Source organism: Hyperoodon ampullatus, assembly GCF_949752795.1.
Source record: "Hyperoodon ampullatus genome assembly, chromosome: 6".
Taxonomy (NCBI): Eukaryota; Metazoa; Chordata; class Mammalia; order Artiodactyla; family Ziphiidae; genus Hyperoodon; species Hyperoodon ampullatus.
Genome location: NC_136919.1, coordinates 119031831 through 119044584, shown reverse-complemented (window position 1 = coordinate 119044584; position 12754 = coordinate 119031831). Strand labels below are relative to the sequence as shown.

The following is a 12754-nucleotide window of genomic DNA, read 5'->3' as shown; positions in this document are numbered from 1 at the left end:
TGTGGTTTAGTATAAATTGAATATTTAAGGGTTTTTCACACTTCTGGCAACCTTTACTAAAAGTGTTCAAAGATATCTTGGGTATATCAGGAAAGGCTTTTTTGAAGGATGTGCATCTTGACCTGGGTGGTGAAAGAATCATGTTGGAAGGGTTCTTCATATATAAATGGCAGGAATAAAGATAGAGGGTGGAATTAGGTAAGTTTGGGTAGAAAGTATCAGTAACTTGTAGGAAGAGCTAGAAACAGTAACAGAAGAGGTTACAGAGGCTTGGGGCAGCTAGTTCATGGAGGGCCTTGGATGGTAGACTTATTAGAACTCAATACATTTCAAAATTGGAACCTATTGTTCTCCAACAGGAAAGTAGCAGAGGAGAACTGATTAGATTAACTGCATGCATTTGCTAGTTTTGTAGTTAAAAAATGGTCCAATATCGGCAGTTACAAGAAGTTCAGTCTAATAGTTTAAGTATTCGTAAAGCTGTTCAAAGCTTTTCTGTGAAACATTAAGCCATTAATGGATCTTTTCCCTCCATTTTTCTCTCTCTTTATCCTGCATTCTCCCCCAAAGTATAGGTACTTCATTCACCCTTCACGTTTGGGCACACATTCAGAATAGGTCACTTGCTGTCTCAGGCAAAGTGAAAACCAAAGGTAGCTGATTGAAATGACTAAACTGTTTCAGACAATTAAAATGTTTTCTGAGTTACTCTTTGCACAAAATTTCTGATGCATAGTCCTTGGAAAATATTAAAGACATCTGCAACCCATCTCTTTAAATCTAGCCTGATAGGATCAATCATTGCCTAAGCTGATTTTCCTGATGATACAAAGCTCTTGGGAATTAAAATCCAATGGAAGAGGGGAAGGGTAACTGACTTGAAATTACATGTTCAGATTCTGTTTTTCAAATTCTATTTTACATTCCTAAAATTTATAAACCAACTTTCAAGTCAGTGATTGCAGATACTGGGAATTTTCTTTTAAAAATTACTTCATTATAAATATTCAAAGTCACATAGTGTTTATTGTGAAAACATGCTTAAAGAAGGAACAGTTTCTCTCTGATCAATTCTTCATTTTGCAACTTGACTTAAAATTATTTTATTTTGGGATGAGATCAGTGAATTCAGGATAGTGTAATCATTCTTATTGTTCTGATTGCTTATTTTTTTAAAGTGGATCATACTATATATACTGGCTTTGGTAATCTGCTTTTGTAAAAGAAGTCTAGTTAACATCTGTCACTGTACTCTTTAACTTATATATCATGTATGTTTTTCTATAGCAATATTTTAATGACCATGTAAATATTTCATTAATATACTATAGTTTAAGCAGTTATCAATGTTATACATTTAATTTGCTTCTAATTTCTTGTTATTCTTAACATTGCTGTAAGATTCTTTATGTACATATATGATTATTTACTTAAAACAGGTTCCTAGAAAGTTGAATTGCTGGGCCAAGGGATACTTATTTTTTTAAGGCAAATTGCCCTGCAGAAAGCCTTACCGATTTATATTCCCACCAACAGTGTATGTGATTGCCTTTTTTGTAAACTTTGGGCAATATTGTAAATTGCCTTTTAAAAAGATAATTGCTAGCTTATTAAGTGAAAATAAAGGTGTTTCATGCTTATTTTAATTTGCTTATTAGTAAGTGGAACATTTTATATTGTCTAGCCTTTTGCATTTCCTTTGTTAGATTGTTTTAAAGTTTTTCTTTTGTTGGAAAAAATATCTAAGCCATATATTTGTTCCTGATTAGTTTTTGAATTTGTACTTTACTACTAAACATGTAAGATATGGTGAGATAACATCTCTAAAGATAAATATGCTTTTCTGAACATCAGCCTGTAGGGGTCTCTCTAAACCAAATTTTTGGGAATCAAACCGATTTTGAGAAACTCTTAAAATTGTCTGTGATACAGGGGCAGTCCCGGCGAGTCCAAGTGGAAGTGAAGTCTGTGCAGGAGTCTGGGACATTACCGCTGATGGAAGAATGTATATTGTCTGTTGGCATTGGATGTGTAAAAGTCAGGGCGCCGAGATCGCCCAAGACTCATGAAACCATCCATGTAAGTCTCTGTTGACAGACCCAGCCAGACAAGAGAGTCTTTTGGAACCTGTCAGAAAACTGCCTTGCACAAACAACTCTTTCAGTATTTTATTTCTTTGGATACCGTTTTTTCTTTTCTTTCTTTCTTTCTTTTTTTTTTTTAAACTGTATTGCATTTGTGTGGAACCACTGCACCAGCTTGTTGGTTTTCCCTGGTACACGGCAAACTGAGGGTTAAAACATCTCAGCCTCAAGGAGCTCCTCCGTGCCTGATTTCTGCCCTCCCCACCCCTCTGCAGAAACCCCCTGCTGGCTCATAAAGACTATTTGCCAGCAGGTGTTTGATTTCCCCTGGGGAGTGGGACTATAAGCCCAGCAGGGGGAGAGTATTGTACTAGCTCCCTGAAAAGGTCAAATGAGGTTCTTCACTTTCCTATGAGAAGCTCAAGGTTTCACTCCAACTCCCTGAAAACTGTAAAACCCAGAGTGAGGGTGAGTGTGGGTGGGAGATGAAAAAGCGTATTCGTTAAATTAGAAAATATAAAGTATGGGAAAAGATTCAGGCTTGTTTAGCGTAGTCTGATTCTTGGATAAATGATTGTTTCAGCTCTGCATAATATGTTTTTTCTCTTAGGAGGAAGAGGAGGACATGGACAGTTACCAGGTAATGAAGCACGGGTTATCCTAGTCAAATAAGCTTGATTAAAGTACTAAATTACACATTCCTGAGTCTTGCCATACTGTTACTTAGTAACTACACAATTCGTTTTGATTCAAATATTGCTTTGTCTCAAGTTAAAGCAGAGAAGGGAACAATCATTTGTGACTTATCCTTTTCCAAACCTGGAGCTGCCCGTCCAGGCCTCTGCAGACCCATCCTTCAGGTCCTCTTGCTTTCACTTGTCCTCTCCTTTTTCCCTGGAAGAGCTGTTGCAGACTTGGCTTCTGTCAAGCCACGCCCCTTAGGTATTTTCCATACTTTAAGCAGGGTCTCCTTTCCCTACTTCCTCCCCGCACCGCCCTTTCCCTAATCTCCTGCAAGATTTTGTTTACGTCTGATAAATTTTATTTTGTGAGTCTGCTTAGTCATCGTTTAGCGCTGTCAGAGCTCTTCGGATCCTGATTATGTCAGCCAGTGCAGTCACCCTCCTGATTTGGCTTCATTCTAATTGGATAAAAATGTCTGCTTTCCTATAAGTTGCTGATAAAAGTATTGAGGGTTAAATACAGAGTCCTGTGGCACAACCGTAGGGACTTCTTTTAAGCTGACGTTATTCCGCTAATCACTATTCTCTGGATGTGATGTTTCAGTCTTCTATAATTTCTTCCAAGTAGATCCATTGCACATTTCTCCTTCTTGTCCACAAGAATGTCATGAGCTATTTGGTTAAGTGCCTTAGTGAAATCCAGATACTCCCAATATGCTCAGCATTCCACTGATCTACCCAGTCACCTAACTTTATTACAGAAAGAAATGAGGTAAGATGGGCGCACAGTCAGGTGTTGACCGGTAGAGCTGTTAGTCTGTTGGTAACATCCCGCCTGCCGCCCCCCCCGCAAAATGAAAAACCCACAGAAACTAGGGAGAGAAGCATTTACGTGATTTGTAGATACTGGTGAAACATGTTGAAGGCTGTAGTTAAGAAATCTGAAGAGTTCTTCTGATGGTTCTAAGGGATATAAATTTGAGGATTATCGAGTAGTATTTGTGATTTTTATCCAGCAAAGAGACCTTGTAGAAGATCTCAGCTGCATGAGTGCTTGGAGTTCTACCCTTTGAGCCGATAGAAACAAAACTGGTTCTGGATTAGCAGAGTGCCCTTTCAGAAATGGTGTTACTGTAGTACAGTAATGCTTTAATTTCTGAAAGTTTCTATTGTGAATAATGGTTGGAGTCAACTAGTAGTGGTAATAAAAATGTTAGCGTATAATACTTTACATTTTTGAAGCATATTAGAGTAAGGTAAGATAGAGGATCAGTTTCAGGTATGTTGTCTTGACATTATATTTACTATAATCCCCTTGTTTGCTTTTAGGATCGGGATTTAGAGAGACTACGAAGAAAATGGCTAAATGCGTTAACAAAGCGTCAGGAGTACTTAGATCAACAACTGCAAAAGCTTGTCAGTAAACATGGTATGAAAAGCAACTTCTAACATTCCCCCCCCACCCCAAATCAGTGTGCTGTTAATTCCCATTTGCAGTTACATGAAATAAAAGTAGACGAACACGTCAGTAGTGGGAATGGCGAGAACATAGGAATGGCGCTTATTTGTGTCACATCCTTTCAAAAGGACAGTTATCCAGTTGTAAGGATGTCTTTGCATAGGTCTCCCTTCTCCCCCAACAAAGAGGAAATAGAGTATGTGCAGTAGACATTGTCCCTCAAAAATAACTAAAGGAAGATGCTAACATTTCTTGATTTCTGGTCCAGAGGCACTTGAGCCCTCTGACTCTTGAAGAGATCGTTCCTGTGCTGTTCCACCGTATGCCTTCCATGAACTGAAGACGGCCTCTCTGTGAGGGCACACCAGCCTCGCTAGCTTATAGTTAGTTTTATTTCTTTGTTTGTTTGTTTGTTTGTTTATTTTTTGCGGTACGCGGGCTTCTCACTGTCGTGGCCTCTCCCATTGCGGAGCACAGGCTCTGGACACGCAGGCTCAGTGGCCATGGCTCACGGGCCCAGCCGCTCCACGGCATGTGGGATCCTCCCGAACCGGGGCACGAACCCGCGTCCCCTGCATCAGCAGGCGGACTCTGAACCACTGCGCCACCAGGGAAGCCCCAGTTTTTTTTATTTTTTATTTATTTTTATTTTTTTTACGGTACGCGGGCCTCTCACTGTTGTGGCCTCTCCCGTTGCGGAGCACAGGCTCCAGATGCGCAGGCTCAGCGCCCATGGCTCACGGGCCCAGCCGCTCCGTGGCACGTGGGATCCTCCCGGACCGGGGCACGAACCCGGCCCCCTGCATCGGCAGGTGGACTCTCAACCACCGCGCCACCGGGGAAGCCCTATAGTTAGTTTTTTATCATGAGCTTTTTATCACGAATTAGGGAAGTAATAAGTTGCTAGTGAACCCTCCTCAACCAATACGTGGAATATAGGAACATCCTGTCGATAACGTAGGACAAAGCGTAAACAGCAGGCAGGAAGTGGGATACCTGTATTTGATCCTCATTCTTGATGTTCTAGATAAAACAGAGGATGATGCTGACCGTGAAGCTCAACTACTAGAGATGAGGTTGACTCTGACTGAGGAGAGGAACGCAGTCATGGTCCCCTCAGCCGGCAGTGGGATTCCAGGGGCGCCAGCAGAATGGTATGGGTGCTGTGCTGTGTCTTCTGAAGTTCCCTGTGCTCACGGAGCTGCCCGCTTTCTCTATGAGTGTTGCCTCTGCTTTGATTAATGGATGACTTGCCATAGCGTGTGGGGGAAAATGTTGTTTTAATTAGAGGAGGTGTTAAATTATTTTCATGAGTTGGAATAACTGTGGCCTAAAACTGTTGTATTAAGTAATATTGTTTTTGGCCCAAGTAATTAAGATTTCTGGGAATCTAAATCAATATTTAGTACCATTGCACTTTTTTTTTCATTTAAAAAAATAGTTAATATGTTAATTACTTGGGTCATTCCCTTAAAAGACTATTCAGTCATAATAAAATTGCATCACCAGGTGTTTTTGATTTTGGTACTAGATTAAACTGAACTGTCAGCAAATGTTCTCTGCTGCTTTATAGAAATTAAAAATAGTAAATTAAGCCACATGGGGCCCTTAGGTATATAACTTTATAAGAAAGTACGTTTAAACAAGGGAGCTTCAACTTCAGTGATGAACAGGTATATGGGTTTTCTAAGACTAAGTTCTGATATCAGAGCATATGCTAATTATACATGGAAGCACCAGAGAAAGGAAGCAGCAGTGACAGTTAAGTCTTTGTGGCATCTCTGATGTGAAATTATAGCTAATGCAGTACCCAGAATTATCATTGGTTGACCTGTCATTGCTCTGAGTGTATGAAGGCTGAGTCGTGAAGCACATGCCGCTGAGAAAGCCTGCTTTATCTGAGATGCTGTTGTTTGTTATGTTTTAGGACGCCGGTTCCTGGGATGGAAACACACATTCCTGTTATATTCCTTGACTTAAATGGTAAGTTAAGAGGTGCCTTCCGAAGGCAACTCTGACAAATTAGTGTCCAAATAACACTTAGATTCTAACAAAGTATGCAGTTAGGCAATTCTGTAAGCCTAAGGTTTGGATCTGTTTTATGTGTGCCAAAGGACTCTAATCCTTGACAAAGAATGAATTTCCTGTAAGAATAATATATATTTTTTAACAGTGATAGGTATGTCTCATCACGATGTGTTCTCACATTTCATTCTACAACCCATACTGCTTTGTGTGCTTTGTTCTCCCATCAATCTAGGATGGCAGTAATGTTTTCCACACTTAAGATATTTTCTTCTTTCATCCTCAGGAGGACTCCTCTCCAGAAAGGACTAATAACTAGTGATGCTTATGTAGCATGTTTCTTTTATGTGGTGTCTGCTTAGCATTACCTAATGAATGTCTCACTTGATCTGTGAGTTCTTGTATCATTCATCACTGCATTGCCTATTTTTTTTTAAATAACTGTCATTTTTCCCCCTCATGTAAAATATTTTGGATGTGGCTACATTTTACAAATATTCTGTCTGAGGAGGGGAATAAAAATGAAAAGGTAGATTAAAGAGCTAAAAATAAGTTTGAAAGTCAGCCTTTAAATTCCAAAGGCATCTGCAGAAGAACTGTGTATTAAAATGAACCATCCTAAATAGACAAGCTTGGATGTCCTCAGTGGTTTTCTCCTGCCCTGAAAGTGCGTTACAGCATCTCAGGTATTTAGCGGCCTGTGCTGCTTGGCTTACTTGGACCTGTGAGAGTTATTCATATACACATGGAGTCAGAGAAGAGCCCTTAGCCACTTGCACCGTACATCCACCTGTCGGGGTTTTAATGCATTGCCACAGCGCTCTATTCTTCCTTGTTCTCTTGAGCCTTGGAGACTGAGGGCGACTCTGTCTTGTTCTTACCTGAGGTTCCTAGATAGGTGAGCGGTGTGTGTGTGTAGGAGGGTTACAAAGTGGAAGAGAATAAGCTTCAAGAAGACCTATTAGCACGGATATTCCAAGACAGGAGCAGCACCCTGTTCAGCCTATGCCCGTTCTTGGTCCACACAAGCCCACGTACTAGAAGAAATACTTTCAATGTTTGCTTGCAAGCTTAGGATGCATAGGGAGTGTTGGGAGGGCCAGGCTTGGAAATGAAGAACCAAAGGGCCACAGGGCAGCCCTTCAGCTTCTTAACTGTCAGACAATTGGGATCACTCTCATTCTCATTTCTTCAGTGCACTAAAAGCCAGGGAATTGGGGTTCTCACCCTATCATTAACATTTATGGGCTGACCTGGTGGAACCTCTTGGGTTTCTTGGCTTCAGTTGCCTTCCAGGTAAAATAAGGCACGGAGGTAGGAGATTGGATTTAGATAACTTCTTGAGGCGTTTTCCATCTCTGAGATCTGTGAACTGTTTCATGGTCATCATCTGTGTGATGTAAGATTTCAGAGCCAAAAAGCAAATGAAATTTGAGGCAGGAGAATTCTACTACTAAAGCCCATTGAAATCTAGCTGGTAGGGGTTATATCCTTTAAAATGATCTCCATATTTAATGGAACTTCTCTGCTTTTAGCTGATGATTTCAGCTCTCAGGATAATCTTGATGACCCAGAAGCTGGTGGATGGGATGCTACCCTGACTGGAGAAGAAGAGGACGAGTTCTTTGAACTGCAGATTGTCAGACAGCATGATGGAGAGGTAAGTAAAGCAGAGCTCGGGAAGACGGGATGAAAAGTGGTTTCTTTAACCTTTCCACGAGCCTTTGAAAACAATCAGCAAGGTAATCATTTCAGTGCTTACTCAAGAAATATAAATGAAAACCTTTCAATATGATTTCCAGAAAGAAGCGAACCACTTCCAGAAGGAGTAGACCAATCAGATCACATCCATTCACTGTTTTACTTCTTCTCCTGGTAAAGGATCTTTGTTAGTAATTCATAGTTCAGGTCAGCAGCGGTCTGCTCTCTGGGGAAATGCTCCTGAAGTACATAGAGGTAAAATGGCACAGTGTGTGGGATTGACTTCGAAATGCTTTAGTAAAGACTTCTTAATAAGGGGGGAAAAGGATAGATGAAGCCACATGATAATGTTTGAATCTGAGTGATGGGTATACACTGGGGGCTTATTTTCTAATTTTGAGCATATTGGAAAAATTATAAAATATATTAAGGAAGGAAAGCCGACGTGATACTTTGAAGGACACATCGTCACATAGTGAGTGGTATCCTGAAGATGCAAAACTTGAACTGCGGTGCATTCTGTAAAACCGTGGACCTGCGTCCTTCTTTAATAAGTCAGTGCCATGAGTGACAAAGAAAGCCTGGGGAACCAGCCTAGATGAAAGTAGTAAAAGAACAGGACAGCTAAATGCAGTTTGTGATCCTGGGTCAGAACAGTTGAAACATTTGAATATGGACTCTGTATTATATAGTAGTATTGTATTGATGTTAAATTCCTGAATATGATAATTGTCCTATGGTTAAGTTACAGGATGTCCTTGCTCTTAGAAGATACTTGCTGAAGCATTTAGGGATGCAGAGTTACCTGTCTATAACTTACTCTAAAGTGGTTCAGTAAAATAAACCCAAAAAACAACAGCAGTACTGTGTGTGTTTGTGTGAGAGAGACGGAAAAGGGCAAAATGTTAACAGGTGGTGAATCTACCTGAAAGAAATACAGGAGTTCATTGTACTAAATTTGCAGCTTTTATGTTTGAGTATTTTTCAAAATAAATAAATTTTAGCTGCCGGCCAGGAACAACCTGCTCTGTAGTCCCCCGAGTAGGTGCCTGAGGCCACATCCTGGGATTCCCATGGTCTCCCGGGGCAGTTCTCTTCGCAGAACTGCACTCATTGACTGGCCTGTTCCACTTCAGCCCAAGCCAAGATGTTTCCTTGTGGGGTTTTGTGTTTTAGGAGGAGGGGGTGACTGTTCTGTCTTCTCTGCAGGTGAAAGCGGAAGCCTCCTGGGACTCCGCAGTGCACAGCTGCCCTCAGCTGAGTAAAGGCACGCCCGCGGATGAGCGAGTGTTTCTCATCGTGCGGGTGACGGTCCAGCTCAGCCATCCGGCCGACATGCAGTTGGTATTACGCAAACGCATTTGTGTCAGTGTTCACGGCCGGCAGGTGAGTCATTGATCCTGGTTGAAGAAATGACTTTGGGTCAGACACGAAGGCGGGGCTGTGGAAGGATTACTCTGGCCTCCTGTTCCCCCCAGGCCCTGTGAAGCTCTGAGCTTCTCTCTTTCAGGTGACTCTTGCTGTCCTATAACCGTGCTTGCTTCAATCCTGGGACCCGTCAGCCTGACTTCCTCCTAGACGACCCTGAATTGTTACCCTGAATCTTTGTTACTGCAGAGTCACAGCTCACAGCCCTTCCTTTGGGTGCCCTAGGGCCCTGTCAAGGCGAAGTTCACTGTTTCTGTCTTTGACTTTTCATCTGGGTCTTACAAGATGAGAGTGTTCACCGCAGATGAGCTGTTGTCTGTGCGGCTCACCATTTCGTTTTCTGTGCCTTTCTTTTCTTTCAGTCCTCTGCCGGCTCATTGATTGTGTATTTGGAGAGAGTACTCTGTCAAGCTTTGGGGTAAAAAGATGAATAAGAAATAATCTGCATCCTTAAAGAGCCAGTGTCCACTGGCCTATGAGTGTATAAGCAGACGACTCTCTTCTACTGTGGTAGTGCAGCTCAGAGGGTGAGAGTGCAGTCAGGGAAGGCTTCAAAGAGGAGGGGGCATGTGAGCTGCTCCGTTGCAGGCAGGGGTGGTTGGCAGGCCGAGGAGTCGCTGGCTGTTTCACGGAGAGGAGGAAATATGCATGCAGAGGTGGTGAGGAAGGAAAGGGCGTGGCAGCTTGGGGACCGTGAGAAGCACAGGGTGTGCCTCAGAGGCCACGGCTGGGGCCATCAACACAGTTGCAGCTGGGTTATGAAAGACCTTGTGCCGGATGAACCTGTTTAGTAGAAAACTGCTAGATAAGAATATAAAGGATTTCTGCTGTTGGTTCTGCAATGATACAATTTGGGAGGTTGATTCTAGGGATTCTTCTCAATACACTGGCTAAAACCAGGACAGATGAAAATAAATCTTTTCATTTAGAAGAGTACAGTCACGGTTGACAGAGTCCTGGATGTAATCTCCACCCCTAAAAATTAATCTTTAGTTCTAAATGTCACACTGATATCAATCTTTGAATGAAGACCGGCAGTGATGCTGTTAAAATTGCAGCTCTTTAGCTTGGCGATCCAGCATCAGTACATACAGGTCATGGGGTAGCTGTAGATGTATGTATATGCTGTGTCTCCCATTCACTCTTTTCTTGGTCTCCCTTTTCTCGGAAGTCTTTTTTTTTTTTTAATAAATTTATTTATTTTATTTATTTATTTTTGGCTGCATTGGGTCTTTGTTGCTGCACGCCGGCTTTCTCTAGTTACAGTGAGCGGGGGCTACTCTTGGTTGCCGTGCGTGGGCTTCTCGCTGCGGGGGCTTCTCTTGTTGTGGAGCACGGGCTGTAGGCATGCGGGCTTCAGTAGTTGTGGCATGTGGGCTCAGTGGTTGTGGCTTGCGGGCTCTAGGGTGCACGCTCAGTAGTTGTGGTGCACGGGCTTAGGTGCTCCGCAGCATGTGGGATCTTCCTGGACCAGGGCCCGAACCATGTCCCTTGCATTGGTAAGCGGATTCCTAACCATTGTGCCACCTTGTAAGTCTGGACTCTAGAGTGAAGGGATGAAATAAATGCATTCTAAGAGGCTCTTGCATTCTAAGAGGTTAAATCTTTTAAAAAGTTAACTAAAGATCACTGAATTATTATTAAGTTTGTGAAAATATGTACTTCTGAGACCAAACAGCTTTTTTCATATTCTGTGTGGGGGTTTTTACCTATTTCCTACTTGGCTTTTGCATGAGGGAAAAAGGTTCAGTGTCAGTTTAATATTCTCTCTTATTCTTATTCACCAAATATATTCTGCCCTCATCCGTGCTCTCTTCAACCTCTACAGGATGTTCAGTCTTAGCAACATCTTCAAATGAGTCATCTATGCATTAATTCAACAGTTCAATTCTTAACCGTGCAAAGAGCGCAGTCAGCATAAACAATGACCATGCACTCTTAAATCATTCTTCATAACGATCCTGCTTTGGTCAAGAATTAATGCCTGAACTTGTCAATATTCATAGTGCAGGATGTCTATCGTGCTGGAAAGAAAAGAAAAAAAGGATAAGGGTCACCAGCCCTTCCTTACATCTTCGTTAGAAGGTCATTTTATCTTGTAGAAGTCAACAGTCTTATTTCTGTAGCCTTTAAGCGGAGTTGAGCCAGATGCCTAGTGTGGTTCCCGAGTTTAGGGTTTGTACTTTTCATATATTGGGTATGGGACCTGTCACGTGGCAGGCATCATATAAATTGGTTTGGGGCACTAAGACAAAGTTGAGGAACTTATATGTAGTGATTTGGATTCTGACTTATATTGGAAGTATGTTCTTTTCCTTTTTGGTTAGAGTGAATGTGGTGTCGTTTATGCTGTCTCTTTGTTAATGAAAACTCAGTTTTTGAGGTGGGAAACCATATCTTCTGTTTTGTTTTTCTCTAGGGTTTTGCTCAGAGTCTCCTAAAGAAGATGTCACATCGAAGTTCCATTCCAGGCTGTGGAGTGACCTTTGAAATTGTCTCCAATATTCCAGAGGTGAAGGATCATATGAAATTTGAATATACTAAAAATAAACATGTAGAAAGAGCAAACTCCCTGAAAAGTCACCTGTGCAAGAAATGTGTGTTAAATGAAAATGTATATTTAGGAAAATGCTATAAATTTGTAGAGGAATTTCCTAATCTTAACTCGATTCAGAGTAAAATGTACTTGTGTGGCTTTAAAGGTTTTGGTTTTAGTATTTTGTTAAAAGAAGAATCTTTTGAAAAGCAAATCAACACCTTTTTACCCACAGAAGAGGGTATAACCCTTGAAGGAAGGCAACACAGCATAACATAGAGTTTCAGGGTTTCATTTTGGAATGAAACAGAAACCTTGTTTCTGTCACCTCTTAGTGACGTGAACTTGGGTAAGTTCCTTTGAGCCTAAATTTTTTCATTCATCAAATTGGGTTAGTGATACCTTCTGTACAGGGTTGTTTTTAAGGATTAAATGAGACCATATACACAAATTGTTGTGTACACGCTAAACAATAAATTGTAATTGCCATTATTATTATAGTTACAATTATTATTTCTCTTTCTGAGCTAATTCAGATATGCACAGGAATCAAACAGAGCTGAAAATACCCCTACAGGAGCTTGCTAGAGGATGTAGTTTATATATGCTTCCTAGTACTTAATTCCTGATTTAGACAGATTCGTTCCCTTGGTTATTGGCCTAGCTAGTAACGAGGCCTTCCTTACAGGAGCAGGAGAAGTGAGGGGTCTAAGAAAAGGACCCGACAAAAAACACAAGAGTGGCTCCTTCTGCTACACTGACTGCCCCAAATCGGGAAGTGAATGGGGAGGTCCAGGCTGTGCTGCCCTTGGGGTGGAAAATGGGAATGGGACCCTGG

The 12754-nt window shown here is 41.5% G+C and overlaps 1 protein-coding gene across 1 annotated transcript in view; it reads left to right on the top strand.

Annotated features, from left to right (window-relative positions):
• The window catches only part of KIF13B (kinesin family member 13B), a gene marked incomplete at its 3' end in the record, with an annotated part of 184320 nt that overhangs the window by 121750 nt on the left and 49816 nt on the right, over positions 1 to 12754 (top strand). The window contains exons 25-32 of the mRNA XM_079705977.1: positions 1933 to 2079; positions 2695 to 2724; positions 4097 to 4196; positions 5254 to 5380; positions 6154 to 6209; positions 7787 to 7911; positions 9162 to 9338; positions 11800 to 11892. Coding sequence (XP_079562103.1) covers positions 1933 to 2079; positions 2695 to 2724; positions 4097 to 4196; positions 5254 to 5380; positions 6154 to 6209; positions 7787 to 7911; positions 9162 to 9338; positions 11800 to 11892 — 855 coding nt within the window. The remainder of the gene's footprint in view (positions 1 to 1932; positions 2080 to 2694; positions 2725 to 4096; positions 4197 to 5253; positions 5381 to 6153; positions 6210 to 7786; positions 7912 to 9161; positions 9339 to 11799; positions 11893 to 12754) is intronic.